Genomic DNA, 17,106 nt, shown 5'->3' on the forward strand with positions numbered 1-17,106 from the left:
CAGACATGGTGGAAGCTTCTAGCAGCTTCTCTCAGAAGCCACTTCAGAAGTGGCCCTCCCCCACTACCAAAAAACCAGGCTGTGCCAAATCAACACAGCTATAAATATGACTAGTATCATTTCTGGGTATATAGAAACGATAAAACTGCGTGTTTTGACTCGAACACAAAATGACATATGAGGCTCCAAAACAAGCTGCATTTTTCTTGTTATACTTCAGCCAAAAAATCCTCATCAAAACACTGCAAATACAGCTTCAGCTGATTGTAAAGTTCATTGAGTTCTCTTCAGAGTAGGATACAAGTACCCTCTACTAATGTGGTCCCCAACAAACCACCAGATCCAGGAATGTAAAAACTATCAGCTCAAACATTCAAAGAGATGTCAGCTTCTCCATGAAAGCTGACACAGAGACAGAAATTACTGCAAAGCTAATCAGGTCCGAAAGCCTCAAAGGAATTTTACCTTAAAACTTTGTGCTGCTCATAGAAACCTAAAGAGACCATGAAAATCTTTTACAAGCATTAGTTACATAAACTGCAGGTGTGACACGGAAAAATAAAAAGCTACTTTTACATTATGTGACATTCCAAATTAGTCTTTAAGCACATTATAAGATTATGAGCAGCAATCCAGCCAGGGACAGACACAAAGTGAACTGCAGTGATGCCAGACTCACAAATACTCATATTAGCCATAGCTAATTGTGAAAAAAGGGAAAAATAATGGAAATACATAACATTACATAAAAGCTACCATAGGGATCTAGATACAATCTGGTGCTTTATCTCTGATAAAGTGGTCAGAGCAAGACACCACACAAGAAAATCCAACAGTCTCTTGACAATTATGGAACAAATTCCTCATGTGGGAATTTTCTTCCTAGCCCTCATCTGTGAGCAGGTGAGTTCACAAGATCCAATTATGGAAAAGAAAATTATAGTTTTAAAAAAATCCAGTAAGCAAAATACTAAGAAAGGAAAGTATTCTAAGGTAGGAAAAAGGCAAATGTTACTCTTCCCATTACCCACATAAAAGTTCTTTTACTTTTGGCCTCAGAGTGATTGGATGACACTGGGTGCCATATCTGTTAGCACTATAGAAACAAATGTTAATTAAAAAATAATTTTAAATGCATTGTCTTTGTCTATCATTTGCCTGCCATTTGCTGAAAAACAGTAAGATTTTTACAGTATCTGTATGGGTTCTCATTTTGAACTCATCAGTTGTGTTGCTCCTCCACCCCCCATCACTTTGATAAACAAGGTCATCTTTTAGTCTCCTAGCGCACAGATGTCCTTTCCCTAAGTATTTTCACCCATTTTTAGAAATCTGATTTGTCTGGCTGGATTTTCAAGCCTTTGCAGCCCGAGGAAGAAAAGCTAATTGGACTCTAATTAAAATACTGTGGAGTGCCTAGGGGAGCACTCCCTCCTCCCCAGTGCCTGCATAGGGAGGGCCCCTGCACCCCTCCCTTCCTGCCATGGCAAGTCTTTCTATTTCCAGGCACCAGGCTCAGAGCCTCACAGCACAAAGTATGGGATGAATAAACTCACTTAGCTCAGCTGTGGTCAAAACATTTCTGAAGAGTCATTCTGTCCTGGCAGACTTGATGCAGCCTAGGCATTACCTCTGCTGCTGCAGCTGAAGCCCCCGGAGCCCTGCAGCCTGACCACTGTGCCAGCACGGGGACACACGGACAGCTCTGCTCCAAACTTGGGGCCACCCTTGAGCCTCCCCGGGCTGCTGCAGGGGACAGCCCACACGTGTGCGGTGCCATGGGGCAGCCACCTCGAACTGGATTGCTTTGGACCACTCGGGATTGCTCCAGAGTGGTCCAAATCAGAATGTGCATTTGGAGCAAGGACTTCACCATGCTTCACAAAATGGATAATAGACAGTAATACTCCTAATCTCCTTTTGTATGTATTTTAATGCAATTTATTTCTTTTGTTTTCAATGTACTTCTCCAGCATTGCAAGCAGCTCAGAGAGAACTTCTGCCTGGTGTGTTTCCAAAGTAGCCGTCCTTGTTTTAGAACACACCAGCTGTTTTCTGGGAAATAAAATTTCCCTTCTGCACTATCTTGCAATTTTGAACACTAAATTTAATTTGCAACTGAACAAATTTTACTTGCAAATCTAGTATAGTCACTTTCTTAGTTTCCTTCTAGTTCCTCACAAGCTGCTCTTGGTTTTACTAAGCAATTTGGTATCACAAATTCCTGTGGGCTCACCAATTTTTCTAGCTCTTCCCAAGTATGAAGACAGCAAAGCTATTTCAGTAACAAAACTCATTTGTGCTTGGTATGATTAACATATTAACATGTGATTACTTTTCTTCATTTTTACAAAGCTGTGACTAACATGCAGTAATTTTAATGGTAATGCTTGGAGAAAAGGACATTTGAAATTCTGAATTAATAGATCCTAATAACTCCTGGGCTTTTCTTAGCACTTCCATTAACCTAATGTAATATTAACCCTGCCGATATTACAGTGCTTTATTTTGCAACGCAGATGGCTAACCAGGGATATTTTTTTCCTTATTTTTTCTTATCTCCCCCCTCCCGCCGAAATAGGGCCCGGTTCTATGTCAGGACAGGATGCTATTTCATCACACATGCATCTACCGAAGGCGAAAGGAAAAGCGAACACTGCGGTTTCCTCTCTAACTGACCACTAGATGGATCAAGAGCAGACAAACCTCTCACCATGAAATGCTGCCCTCTCCCGAGAGGCAGATTCCAGACGAGAGCCCCGGGACTCAAGGGCACGGTTCCATTTCGGGGCTCCCCCTCAGAGCCACCCCCTGCCCGCCCCCCAGAGGCTGTCCCGGCCTCGCCCGCCCGCGGCTCCTCGGCAGAGGAGGCACGGAGCTCCTGGAGCGGGTCCAGAGAAGGGCTACAGGGATGGTGAAGGGACAAGAGCATCTCTCTTAGCAGAAAAGGCCGAGGGAGCTGGACCTGTTCAGCCTCAAGAGGAGACTGAGAGGGGAACTCATTCCTGTGTATAAATGTCAAACAGGGTTGCCAAGAGGATGAATCCAGGCTCTTCTCAGTGGTGCCAAGCAATAGGACACGGGGCAACGGGCAGAAACTGATGCACAGCAAGTTTCTCCTGAATATGAGAAAGAACTTTACTGTGCAGGTGACCGCGCACTGGAACAGACTGTCCAGAGGGTGTGGAGCCTCCCTCACTGGAGATATCTAAGAACCGTCTGGACACAATACTCTGTCATGTGCTCTAAGATGACCCTGCTTAATGAGGGAGGTTGGACCAGACGACCCGCTGTGGCCCCTTCCAACCTGTCCCGTTTTGTGATTCTGTGTTTCCCCGCCGCTGCCACCGCCCCACGCGGCTCCCTGCAGTAAAACTCCCTGCCCCGCCCTGCTCTCCACTCCCTCCCGCCCGGTGCCGGCGCTGCGGCCGCGGCCCGGCCGGGCGGCTCTGGGCGGAGCGGGGCGGGCGCTGGCAGCGAGGCCCGGCCCGGCGCGGAGGGGCGCGGCCCCAGCAGGCGGCGCTGTGCGGCTCCGCCATCGCCGCTCCGCAGCTCCGCGGCCGCTCGGGGCCCACAGGGGCCGCGGCTTCCCGGGCGCGGGGAAGGGCCCTGGGCTGGGCCGAGGCGGCGGCGGGCGGCGGCGCGGGGTCACGGCGGCGCCATGGGGAAGCGGGATAACCGTGTGGTGAGTAACGCGGGCAGCCCGGCTGGGCTCGGGCGCAGCCGCGGCACCGCCGGGCGGGCCCCGGCGCGGAGGCCGTGGGGAGCCGGGCGCTGCCTCGGCCCGGGCGGGCCCGTCCGGCCGCCGCGGCTCCCCGATCGCCGGGAGGGGCAGAAGGGGCCGCCGCGGGGGACGAGAGCGGCCCGGTGCCGGGGCAGCCCGCGGCGGGCCGGAGGCTGCCGGGGGCCGGCCGGGTACGCGGCACCGGGACTGGGGTCCGGCCGCGCTGGGGCCCCGCCGGCGGGCGACAAAGGCGGGCCGGGCCCGCCCGGCCCGGGGCGCCCCGGGATCTGCCGGAGCCCCGTGGGGTGGGCTGTCCCTCCCTCGGCACGTGCTCGAGGCTCCCTGCGGAACCTCCGATCGCCTTGTCAAATCCGGCAGCGTCGGGACTGATGCCTGCTCTGCGAGCTGTCGAGGGACGGTGATTAAGATGCTGGCCTGGTCGTACAAAAATAAAATCAGCCCAGTGGGAGTTGCAGCAGTCGCTGAAGTAGCTCTGATCCTAGCTAAGCCGCATTTCCTTAAACTTGGCGTTCAGCTGTACCTGAGAGATCTGAGATTGATGTCTCCGCAGCACTCTGCTGCCTCGGGAGCCAGCGCTCAGCAGGCAAAAAATGTGAGGCAAAAAAACCTGCAGAGCCCGAGTTCATACATAACTGAAACACATTCATCCTTCCTCCTGTTTTTCTTTAAGTGTTTTTATACCAGTTAGCCTTTCACCTTCTGTTTGCAATCACTTAAACATTGTAAGTTTGCTGCTGAATTTTATGACTAAACACAAATCATAATACTTTTAATTTTTTCCCTTTCTCTGTTCCTTTCTTGTATATGCTGTGAGTTCGTACGCAGATGCATTCACATCTTTGCAAACCTTGGTGGAATAGTAAAGTAATAGACATGAAGGACTCAGATATTGTATAGATAGATGGCAAAGTCTCTTTGGTTGCTTTATTGACCTATCAAAAAAATGGAGTCTACTAAGAAAGAGTTGACAGTGTATTAGGCTCCTAGACTGGGTCTGTGATTGGAATGTCCTGTAAGGTTTTCAGGTGTGTATTTATTTACTCTTAATTCTCTTTTAATGGGACAGCAGGGATATACCTACCAATGCCAGCAAATCTTTATGTTCCTATATAAGGTTTATTATGCCATCATGGTATAATACATACTACAGACAAGTTATAATATAGGACCTTTTGTTCCTTATCATAGAGATTCCCGCTGTTATTCTCTGCCATGCCCCTTCTTAAATAAACCATAGTTTTTTGACTTTTTAGAGATGGAAAATAAACATGCTTTTTGCACATTTACAGGGTACGTGCAAGGCAGTAATAGTACTGCTTGCCCAGAGAACCCTGCCTGACAGACGGTGCCTTACACTTCTCATGAGCAAGAAAGCTATGCAGTGAACACCTTGGTTAATACCTGCTTGAGCAAACTGCAGAAAAAAGAAAATGAACATGCAGACAATCACTCTCTTTATTGAGGGTGCATTTCCATGCTCCTTCTGGCTAGTGACATGCAGTTTGACAAAGTAGTGTAAATACTTTTCAGAAATGTTTATTGGTAAAGTAATTCTTCATAAACAAACCTGGTTGAAATAATAAGAGCATGTCTTAAGACATAAATTTCCTGATCTTGGAATACAGAGCAGTACACAGCCATTAAGTACTTGCTGTGGTAAAGTTAAAGAAAGCCACTGAAGAGATGGAGCTTCCTGGGCAGCTATCCAGGGGCAGTTTGAGCAAGTAGAAAATCAGTATTTGACAGCTGTAGCTTCTTCTGCAAGTAGAGAGTTTAGTTGGGAAGTGGTGAGGTGTTCATTACTTGTTAGCTCAGGTAGGAAAGTAGCTGATTTTTATTTAAGAGCAGCAAGAGACCTTGAATTTTTTTGAAAATAATTGCATAAGAAAGAGTTTTCAGATACAAATTCTTTGAATGGTAACCAAAGGTTGATGTGCTCACTGTACTAAACCAAGTTTCTAGTGGATCTAATACATTGAAATTACTTTTCTTTATTGAAAACCGTGTTCAGATAGTGCTGTCCTGCATTCCTAAAGGAGCTCCTTTTCCACTTAAAGCTGAATTCAATTACAGAAGTTTTATTCAGCTTTAGATTTGTCATGTGAATGCCTTTCTAAGTGTTGTAACTACTTGAGTGCATACATCCATCTGCTGCTTGTTTCAATTGGCACACCTCTGTGTTTATTTGCCCATGCTAGTTAGCCTTTTTGTGTGAAGTAAAGCAACAAAGCAAAGCCCCAAGAAACGGCAGCAAATGTCCCCTTAGAGTTGCAAAGTCAACTTCAGTCAAAAAATGCTCCACTTGAAGGAGTCCTTGGCTTGCTTCAGAGTGGTCCAGCAGGTGAATCTGAGCCAGGCTTGTGTGGGCAGTGCTTTATTCCAGCCAGATGCCTCATCCCAGGCAGAACCTGGAGTGCCTCTTCCAGGACCAAATGTATCCCCTAGAGCTGAAGGCAGCAGCCTGCCTGCAGTCCAGAAACTCAGCATTGCTGTGGTCACTGCCTCTGCAGGGGAGGCAGCAGCTGCTGCTTCTGACAGCTTTCACAAATGCTCACTTACTGTGCATGGTGGTTTCTGAATGCCTGATAAAAAGCAGTGTTGGACATGTGAGAGCTACACAGATGGTCAAATCTTTGCTTTGGATATACAAAATGTACTCTTTAAAAATTGTCTCAGATTAGGCAACCAAAGCAAGTCATTTTTTTGGCTATTGGATCTTTTTCTCTCCAAACTGAACAGTAAGAACAGTGTGTGTTATATTCTGCAGAAGTGAAGTGTTGGGGTAACATAGTGATAAAAATGAATGAAACAAGGGGATATATGTACCTCCTTTTCACACAAACAAAATATTGTTGACATAAAATTATGGAGGAGTTTTTCCATTAACTGATGAGATGAATTATGAATTCTAAATTTTGATTTAATCCTTTATAACAAAGGGGATGCATAGGTTTGAAAGATGGAATATCCATAACATTGGGATTACTTATGCTAGGGTTTTGTGTGGGTTTTTTCCTCCTTAAAATAGCCCTAAGTCATAGAATTTTGATACATGTGTAATTGTAGCAAAGTAGCACTGCTTGCTTGTTTTGGTGCAAGAAATTTCATGCAGAATTTAGTGACTCCTGTCAGCAATTTTGAACAGGAATTTAAAGGCATAGGATCAGTTGTCCCAGAGAGTGAGAGCTGAAATTTAATTGCATTTTCTGTATCCCAAAGAAGAATATATCAGAAATCACGATACTGTTCTTAGTTTACAAAATCATTACTTAAGGAAGGGAATTGTAGTAAGGAACATGGTCTTTTTGTGGATCAGTTCCTTCTGCCACAGCATAACTCCAAGCTGAAAGCACTTACCAGTCTTTCTGCCACACTGAATCAACTCAGTTTAGCTGAATATTTTATATTCTTAGAAAAAAGTCAGAATTATTTTTCAGGGAGTGATAAAAAGTTTCTGTGAAGAACAAACAAGACATTTTGGTATCGCAGTGTAACTGATGAATTTGGTATTTCTTTTCATTGTTTCATATTCAAGGCTTATATGAACCCCATAGCTATGGCCAGGGCACGAGGTCCTGCCCCAAATTCAGGACCAACAATACAAGACTACCTGAACAGGCCAAGACCAACATGGTAAGTGGCACTGCCTGTCTACCCTTGTGACCTTTTAAGTAAAAGATTTGTTCCCTCTTACTAAAATGTCACTGGTGCCTCCCTCCTCCCCAGAATATCCAGTAATAGATTTTGAAAGATTTCTTGTCTCTGGCCAATACATGTTTCTAAACATGTATTCAATCTTCTCTTTAAAAAAACCAGAATATAATTTTGAAATTTATGTTTCTCATTTTTCTATTTTTTTTTGGTAACAGTTTCTCAGAAGAGGAGAATATCATTTTACCTCTTTCTCAAATTGTAATACCTAAACCTTGTACATATATTTAATTTGTAAACAATTTGTTAACAATGTAAAAGAACCATTTTGCTGGTATATTCTTCGAATCCAGTTTACCCTCCCCAACAAAACCATCACTTTGAGATACTATCAACAACTTACTTTATGTTCAATCCCTTTGCCTGCCCTCATGAGACATTAGAGAACAATTTACCTAATTGCAAAGTTAGCTTTAGATCTTTTGGAGGGATTTAATGACCGTACTTAAGTTATTAGGGTTAGGTTACCATATGTGTAACATCTAAGATGCTTTCATTCTTCTTCTCTTGGAAGTTCAACCAAGGCTAAACTTCAAAAAAAAAAAACTCTATAGAAAAGTTAGACATTGAAGAAGGTATTTTTAATTGTAAAAATTGTGATTATCATTCTTCTCATACAGGGAGGAAGTGAAAGAGCAACTAGAAAAGAAAAAGAAAGGATCCAGGGCTTTGGCTGAATTTGAAGAAAAGATGAATGAGGTTGGTAATGTTACTAGCTTTTAATACATGATTCTTTTTATCTAATGTGCTACTTCTGTTATCATTTACAGTATCAAGTAGCCATAATATTTTACTTCACTCCAGCTTTTAAGGAGTAACTGTTTAATTGCTGGTGAACAAAACTTGACCTTGTCATAAATGTAAATGTATTTATACAAATGCATGTGCTTACATCAATAAATTAAACAGTGCATTTTCAGGTATGATAAAACAAAGTCTGTAGTGCTAATACTCACTTGTTGAAGGTCACAGAATCAAAGTACAGTGAAAAAAAAGTGCATTACGGGAAACAGATGTCTTTGGCAAGGAACATACATGCAATATTATTATGGGAGAAGGCCCAAAGAATGGCTTTCACTTAGATAGAAGCATTTGTTTTTCTCTCATCCTAAACTGATTACAACACATGCTGTGATATAAATGCAGCTGTTTTGATGTTTGTGTTCTGTACCTACTGAAGATCAGCCCAGTATTAGAAAGTTTCACATGTAACTCCTGTTGTATACAAGGGCAAAATTAGTATACAGTGAATTTAACTATTTCTGTTCCTTCTTGGGTCCTGGTATTTTGAGATAAGCTTCAGTAGTCTTCATCATTGTGAGTAAGTTTCTGGTTGAAGTAGATTATATTTCTCTGTTATTGAAAGGGGATAGTACCCACAGTACTCTTGCTGTACCTTTTTGCCTAAGAAGTTGTACCAGGATGTGGAGGGCCATGGGGTGCTGAGAGGAGCAGTTGCTCTGCACTCTGAGTTTTAGCTTGGTGGGTTTGGTTTAGTATTCTATCCTATTCCTTTCCTGATTTTATCTTCTCTTAATGTGAAATAAGTGAAATTGGCACACACAGAAGCTACCAACCTTTCAGTATGGTAGCTGGGTGGAAAGGGATGCAGACAATCGTGAAATGGCCATGAGTTATTCCTGAAGCTCCTAAGAACAAATTTCAGGCTCTCTGAATGCCTGAAAAGATCACAAGCCTCTGAATGAGGTGCTGTCTCCCCTATTTTACTGACAGTTGTCAGACATTTCTGTTGAAAACATAACACTACCACAATCTTTAAAATAATGAAGCACAGGCTCTTGTGAGAGGCTCCTCAGGTAGCTCAGGGTACCTGGAATATCAAAGTACACAATCCAGAGATGCTGCCTTGGTCCATGGAAGCACATCATACACAGCACTGCATCCTGCCTTACCTGCCACGTTCCTTCAGCAGCTCTGTTCAGCTGACAGTGCTGCTGTGGGGGTCTGTGCATCATCCTGCACTGCACAGGTTACTTGATTCCTGCTGTTTCTGTCCCCTCAGCACAACACGTGGGTCACCGTTGTTTTGCCAATCCAGCTTCCTTGTGAGGATCAGAAAAATAAAGAAGGGAGCACATGGTGTGTCTGACAGTGCAGACTGAACCTGGCAGCCTTTGAGTCTCATGGGGGCAGATTGGATGTTTCAGAGCTCTTTAAGGGGACATTTTAGGTAAACCTGGAGACCAGGTGGGGAATTGAAAAGGAGGAGTGAGAGGAGGTTTTTATTCATTCATTTGGTGTGCTTGGGCAAACAGGATAAGAGCATTTCTATGAAGATGTCTATAGTAAGTTGACATAATTACTGCTGACACCAACAAGGCCCAGAATACACACTAGGGACACCCATACATTGAAGAAGGGCCAGGAGAAGTTGTCTTGAAGTTTTGTTTCAGGCGATTTTTAAAACTAAGACAAAATCAGAGCTTTTCTGGTAGGGTACCCTGGTTTTCTAAAGTGCTCTAGCAAGAACACTGTGACACAAAAGCAAAAATACCATAATGGATGACCTTCAAGAAAAATGGCAATTCTGAAAGCCAAATAACTTGAACATTAAGTGTGGACTAACACTGTATTTTGCTGAATAATAATCTTCTGTAAAATCAAGTGTATTATGGCTTTGGTTAACATTATATGTTGTTTATTTTCTGTGGGTTTTGTTAAAATTATAATGTCAGATAGAGGAGAGCTTAAAAAAACTGTTCAGAAATCACCCTTCTATCACTGTTTCTGTTTGGTTCTGTTGTCAGAATTGGAGGAAAGAACTGGAAAAACACAGGGAGAAATTACTGGGTGGAAATGAGAGTTCCTCCAAAAAGAAAGAGGTAAGTTGTTTCCAGTTGTATGTTTGGAACTGGATTTATCATCAGTCCTGCCAACACAGAATTTTGTGAATACATTTTAAAAGCCAAGATCAAAGTTTATAGACCTAAATGCATGCCAAAAGAAAATGATGCTAAAATAATGTTTGTTTTATTCTATTTTTAAGAAAAAGAAAAAGGAAAAGAAGAAATCTAATAGGGTGAGCAAAATTTTCAGTTTTCTGAGTTTTTTTGCTTTGGGGTTGTTCCTGTTTGTCATTTCAGTTCTCTTGGAAAGAGAAAGTATAGCTGTGATTTTGGTTTTAGATGTTAAATTAACTAACTTTTATTTAGAAAGGCTTTGCATACATTTGGTACAAGGAAAATTGAAGGGAGGAAGAGAGCATGAAATAGATATTATTAAAAGAAAAAGGTTAGAAATGGCTTAGAAGTTTATTTAGGAAAAATCTATGTAAGACCAGCTTCTCAGAAGTAAAATTGTATTGCTTATTCTTTGAAAAGGAAGACATTTTAAAGGGAGTGTTTGGATGGGCTTTTGAGTATTTGCCAGACAAAATGCTGCATCTCACAAGCTTCACTTTTTGTTGTGTTTGGTCAAGTTGTCTTCATCTTCCTCTTCTTCATCAAGCTCTGATTCTTCCAGCAGTTCATCTGATTCAGAAGATGAGGTAAGAGCTAACTCACTGGAATCTGTCATGTTTTGTTCATGAGGTTTCTTTAACAGAGATTTTGATAATATATTTTAGAATATTATGAGGGGCTGGTTTGGATAAAACCATTTAGTTTTTATGCCTTTGGTATATATAATAAAGTCGTGAATTTTAGACATATATATCTACTCAATAGTTTCTGTATGAACACTACAGATTTTGGTGTCCTGGCTTGTAAACTGGATCCATTTTAACACTGAATTGCTTTTCTAATAGAATCCCCTATCTAATCATAAAAATGCAAAAATACCATTTACTTTCTAGCAAAAATCTTTGTTACAGATAATCAGATTCTACAGCACATATCTAAATTATAAACAGAATCTAGAGAAGCTGGATTTTTCACCAGTTTGCATTTTTTCAATGCAGAAGAGCTATGAAGGTCCTTCACTAAAAGAATCAATTGTAGTGTACTTTATTCCTCGGGAGAACATTTTAACATGTAGGAATTTGATGTTTCCTTTTTCTTTACATTTGTAAATCCTTAATTCTAGTGAGGATAAATTCAAGTTTGTGGTTTTCCTTCTTTTTCTACCATATTTGTGGATAGGATAAAAAGCAAGGGAAGAAAAGAAGGAAGAAGAAGTATCGCTCCTCACGGAAATCTTCAGCAAGCACAACTTCAGAATCTGAGTCAGACAGCAAGGTAAATATGCAGATGTGTTGCTCTTGGCAAGTTTTCTTGGTCAGTGTTACAAAACCATAAAGATTACGGACTATAACATATTAATATGGGGTTTTATCTTCCACATTTAAAGCCATGTATTCTCGCAGAGCCTGAGATGCACTTTTATCTTCCACGTGCAGTGTGGAATCTGCCTCCACTGGCCACATGCCTGGTGGAAGTAGTTGGATCTTTAGAGAATGAACATGCTTTATTCCAACAATTTGTAGTCATTCTTCTGAATCCAGACATAGGCAGCTTTTGTGCTGTTCAAAAGCATTTGATACTACATTAACACTTAAAATGTCTTTTGAATATACAATCTAATTGAATATCGTACCTGAAAATGCAGGTATTGCAGGATAGCAGTGGCCAGAACATTGCCTTTCTAAATATCTAAGTAGTTTCTTGTTGGACAACTGAACCTTTCCCAAATGCATATTAAATTGAAGTTGTCTTCTTCCTTGTCTGAAGTATAGCAATGTAGATATTGGGGCTTACTGAATGAACAAAAAAATGGAGATAACATGAGACAGCTTGTTATGTTAGCATTTCTTTGTCTTACAGTGTATAGCTATTGTATTTCTTGCTTAAATACGAATAAAGTGAGTCTTTAGGATTCTCTGTGTAGACTTTATCCCAGGCTTTCACTGGAATACCTAATTTGGTGGGATATAAATTGTAATGAATGACTGTTTGCAGATTCCTATGAATTTGTGCTAATTGGAGGTTAAAAACTCCCTTACATAAAGGGACCCAGAGATACCCTTACTGCAGAAAACTCTGGGAAAATACCTGCTTAACCTGGTCTGATCCACAGAGATGGACATGGATAAAGAAAAAAGCCTCCCAACTGTTCCATGTTGTATGTGGTTACAGCAGTGATAGCTGGTGTCCTTCCCAGAGGCTGAGTGTCCTGTGAGGATTCCATACAAACTTTCTCACGCTGCTGGATCAGGAGATCAGCAGCTGCATCGAAATTACAGCTTTTTCTATTATTCTTGTCAACTGCAAGGTAGAAGGGACAATCTTGAAGAATTACCTGCAACAGACATTAAAAGACTATTGGTCAGACTGCTTTGGAGAATTTTTTCCTTTGTCATGAAATTATTTACTTGTGATTTGTTTTCCTTTCTGTTTAGGATAGCACAAGAAAGAAGAGGTCAAAGGAAGACTGTGAAAAAGAGAAGGTATTTTTATTCTTGAAATCCTTCGATCAGAACTGCGTGTTGCATGCATAATGGATATTTCTTTTTTTAATATTGATTGTGGAAATTTTCTGTTCAAACCCACACAGTCAGAAGGTGTTCAGTGCACTCAATTTGAAGTAGATGTTTAGTTGGATTCAGCTCCTGGTTAAGTAATTATTGTTAGTGAAAACCACTGGATCTGTTCTTGTTACAAACGTAAATTAAAACTGTATCTAATCTGCTGTAGTAGATCAGCTGCATCCTTACTGTTTTGCAGTTTACCTTTAGCTGTCACATTGAGATAAAAATGTGTGTGATGGTATTTTCAGTGGCATACTTGGCAGGTTATTGACTTGTTGTTATAAATTAAGAAACATAAGCAGAGGATGTCTTTATCTAAATGTAGTCATAATTACAGGTACTGTGCTTATGACAGCTTTGAAGAATTCCAGAGAAAAATGTATTAGCTTAAGAAAAATGACCTTATTCTGTCATTTCTCTAAGCATGAAAATCCTCTCTCCTTCCCACCACCACACCATTTTGTACACTCATCCATTATCTTTAATGTAAACAATCAAATTGACTTCAGTTTTAGTTATTTGTACACTGTGGATAAACTAAAAACGCTTTCAAGAGTCCACCCTTGTCCTTCTCTCCAGGGACCTTTCCTTCTTAGCAGGTTGGCCTCTCCTGCTGTGGTCAATAGTATTGATTTCAATGTACAAATTCTCCATTGCATAAGGCAAACCTACTGATTTCACCCCCCTTGCTCCTGCTTCTATTTTACAGTGTCCATTTCCCATCTCATCCTTCTGAAGGCGTCTCTTTGAAGACCAAGTATTTACCATGGTCCCTTATTGTAGCCCTGCTTTCACACATCTCCTGAAAGCAAAGGGCACTTAGGGACTGAGGTCTTTCTTCCCCTGCCTGCAGATCCCCCATGGCTCAGATGAGCTGCATCCTGTTTACTTGTCATGAGTCCTTTTGGGAAGTTTCTGGTCTTAGAAACTGAGTGAGAGAAAGTACCTTCATTCTTAGGAGCACATTGCCTTGTCCAGAGCAAAGGAAGTGCAGGGGGCAGAGAAGTATCTCATCAGAACAATCTCACACAGCATCAGAATTTTTTAAAAAACCTTTCTTTTAAATGCACTGGAATGAAATACGATGTGTTGGAAGTACAGCTGCAGGGACAGCTTGTCATGGTTCAACACGAATACAGAGGGAGCTTTTCCTTTCATGAACAAAGCTACAGTGTTTGTATGTATATATTGAGACATCTTCAGTTATTAGTTACTTAAAAGTGGTGAAATGTTTTATTTTCAAATGCTCACTCCATGAATTATTATTTTAAATGAGAAGACTGTTATCATTCCTCTCACTGTTAGACAGGTGCTGTATCTTTGTAACAAGAAAAAGAAATATACAGAAAATTATTATTTTCACAAACGTTGTTTTTAATGGCTTGGTAGGGTAATTTGATGATGATGATGGAATTAGTTTAATGTCAATAATATTTTAAAATATTTCACAACTTAGAAGTGATATTTCAATCTTAAATTTTAAGCAGAAGTTTTATAAAATGTGAAAGGTCCAACTTTACTCACAAATGTATTATTTTGTGTAGGAAGGTAAAAATCACCACAGGAAAAGGAAGAAAGCAGATCGTGGTGATGGACCTTTATCATCAGAATCTGTATCTGAATCGGATCAAACAGAGGAGGTCAGTGTGAACCCTCAGTTTCAGATGTTACAGTGCTTGTAGCTTACTGATTCATGAGTGAATAAATGAACTAGCTTAGATTGAATACACTTTAAAACTGTTCTGTACTGTACAGGTGAATTGAGGAGTGCAGTGTACTCAAAGTTGTTGGTATTTTTCCATTTAAAATAAACTTCTAAGGATAGTTTAGTCTTGCTTCTATCACTTACAAGTAGTTTTTAATCAATTTTCTTGAAAATCAGCTTCTTATTGATACTACATTTGGTTTAATTTTCTTTAGGTGCAAGCGAAAAAGAAGAAAAGCAATGAGGAAAAAGAGAAAACAGCAAGTATCCCTCTTACTCATACTGTAGTTAAGGATATAAATACTCTGTACTTGGTTAATTTCCAGTTTCACGTTTTTCACTAACACAAATGTTTCATAGCAGTAGTCTAAATTAACAGTTTCTCTATTTGCTTGCTGAAGTCACTTTTTCAGCTGTTGAATTAAAGAAGAATTTGTCACTCTTTTACCTATATATGATGGGAGATTTATACAACTTTAACACTTACTGTAGAATATATTTTATTCTGTATCAATGCCCTAGAACTACTAATACCTGTGTGGTATCAAGCAGGGAGCAGTTTGCAATGCAGACAGACATCAGGGCTGTTCCTTCATTAGCATTGTGTGTAATTTCTTGGTAAGCCTTTTCTACCACCATGGAAAGGGCCTTAGGACATAATTGTTGCAACATCTATGCCATTATAACTCCTCTCCCAACCAAATAAAAAGCTGCCAGCAACCTGTTACTTTTCTCAATATTTTTTTATTTGTATCTGTTGGTAGAAGTGAGAGGAAGGTTCAGCAGTGACTTATGTGGAATCCAGATTTAGCACGTGTACCTGAGGTTCCTCAGTTAGGAATATAGTGGGTTTGGGACCCTAAATGCCCCCTTGAGATGTCTTTGTATCTGTCTCCCCTGTCAGCAGCAGCGTTCCTTATCAGGCATCTGAGCTGGCCACATGAGGTAGGGCAAAGGGAAGGTCCCCATTAGTCACCTGAACATACAGGCACAGGAGGATCAGTGATACTCAGTACACATTTTTCCATGGAACTTGTTTGTTTTTTCAGACTCATATGAACCATTTGCCATAACATTTCTAGTGATTGCTTATGGTCTTTTATGTAAAAGATTTGTAGGTGTAAGGAGTGTGGATCAAACAAAGCTTTAACTGATTGTTTCATTTATGTAATGCCACACTACTTGAGAATTTCAAATTGTGCTTGCAAAAAACCAATACTGCATTTCTTAGCTTCTGTATTACAGTGATCAGCACACTACTTTCAGGACTGAAGTCAGTAGGGTTAATTTGAGTGTATTTATATTTACAGTTACGATCATAATTGTTTTATTTTAAACAAGGTACAAGTGATAGTCTGTCCAAGTGCAGTTGAGCTATTTAATTTTACACAGTGAATTTAAGCACTTACTTTAAAATCTGTAAACATCTTAGTTATTCCCAAATGTGACTACAGGTCAAAGCACTTCCTTATTACTTTCTCAGTAATCTATAATGTTCTGGAAATAATTTAAAAGATTAAGAAATGTAATAGCGACAGTGATGAGAGGTGTGAAATAGCTGTATCATGGTGAAGATAAATTTAAATTGAAGGCTGCTCATAGTAATGCGAATTGCTTTTGGTGATTTCTCAATAGGCTTTTGTAGAAATCTCTCTTGAAATGTCTTTCAAAAGATATCCTTTCTGTGTTCTCATTTTGCATGAGCAGAATGTAATAGATGGCAATTGTATTATACAATAACTTCCTTTTTTTTTTTTTTAGGATAAAACAAAAAAGAGAAAGAAGCACAAGAAACATGGTAAAAAGAAGAAAAAGAAGGCTGCTGGTTCAAATTCAGATTCAGAATAATATTTTAAAACAACCTGAGACTATCAACAGAAGTGCAATGACTAAAGGAAACTTAAACTGTGAAATGACAGCAAATTTTACCAAACTGCATGAGTTTTCCTGTGTTTTAGAAATATTCCTAATCTTTCAGTAGCCAGCCAGATGCAGCTATGCTGGGAAAGACCATTGTTATTGCCTGCTGCTTAATACATGAGGTACAACTTTTATAAAATTCCAGTAAGCAGTGTTAGATGTTTGAGACAATAAGAGATGGTAGGCCAGCTGAGGTGTAAAATATTGGAAAATAAGAGTTAAACTTTTTAGATAGTAAAAATAGTCTTTTAAAGCATTAGTAATAGTCTTTATTTGTAAATCAGGACAAATTAAATCCCAAGTTTATTTTGCAGGTTAATATTATGCATAAACTACTACAAGCTGGTGTCTGCTAATGGAAAATTAATGGTAACGTTTAGAAGGCTGCCTTTGTAGAATGTGTATCATCTGCCCCATTATCGTCTCCATGCTTATGAGAAAGGGAATGCTAGCATTTTGGCTACCTGAACAGGGTGCCTTTGCCTTTGATTCTTGCAAATCTCTGCTACTTCTAATCCATGCATCTCTGCATTCCTGGGA

General features: G+C 40.5%; 1 protein-coding gene across 1 annotated transcript; it reads left to right on the forward strand.

Moving 5' to 3' along the window:
* The first annotated feature begins 3,490 nt into the window (after nucleotides 1-3,490).
* FAM133B (family with sequence similarity 133 member B) lies at nucleotides 3,491-16,635 on the forward strand. Its single transcript, XM_063412339.1, has 11 exons — nucleotides 3,491-3,685; nucleotides 7,281-7,378; nucleotides 8,077-8,155; nucleotides 10,225-10,299; nucleotides 10,464-10,496; nucleotides 10,896-10,964; nucleotides 11,557-11,652; nucleotides 12,813-12,860; nucleotides 14,486-14,581; nucleotides 14,862-14,906; nucleotides 16,408-16,635. Exons 1-11 carry the CDS (start codon nucleotides 3,662-3,664, stop codon nucleotides 16,492-16,494), a joined length of 750 nt encoding a protein of 249 aa, XP_063268409.1. The 5' UTR covers nucleotides 3,491-3,661; the 3' UTR covers nucleotides 16,495-16,635.
* The last annotated feature ends 471 nt before the right edge of the window (nucleotides 16,636-17,106 follow it).

Source organism: Prinia subflava, chromosome 1, assembly GCF_021018805.1.
Source record: "Prinia subflava isolate CZ2003 ecotype Zambia chromosome 1, Cam_Psub_1.2, whole genome shotgun sequence".
Taxonomy (NCBI): domain Eukaryota; kingdom Metazoa; phylum Chordata; class Aves; order Passeriformes; family Cisticolidae; genus Prinia; species Prinia subflava.

Coding starts and splice junctions, on each gene's coding strand:
- FAM133B (XM_063412339.1), top strand. CDS start 3,662: ATGGGGAAGCGGGATAACCGTGTG. Junction 7,379..8,076: donor AACAGGCCAAGACCAACATG/GTAAGTGGCACT, acceptor CTTCTCATACAG/GGAGGAAGTGAAAGAGCAAC. Junction 10,300..10,463: donor GTTCCTCCAAAAAGAAAGAG/GTAAGTTGTTTC, acceptor TCTATTTTTAAG/AAAAAGAAAAAGGAAAAGAA.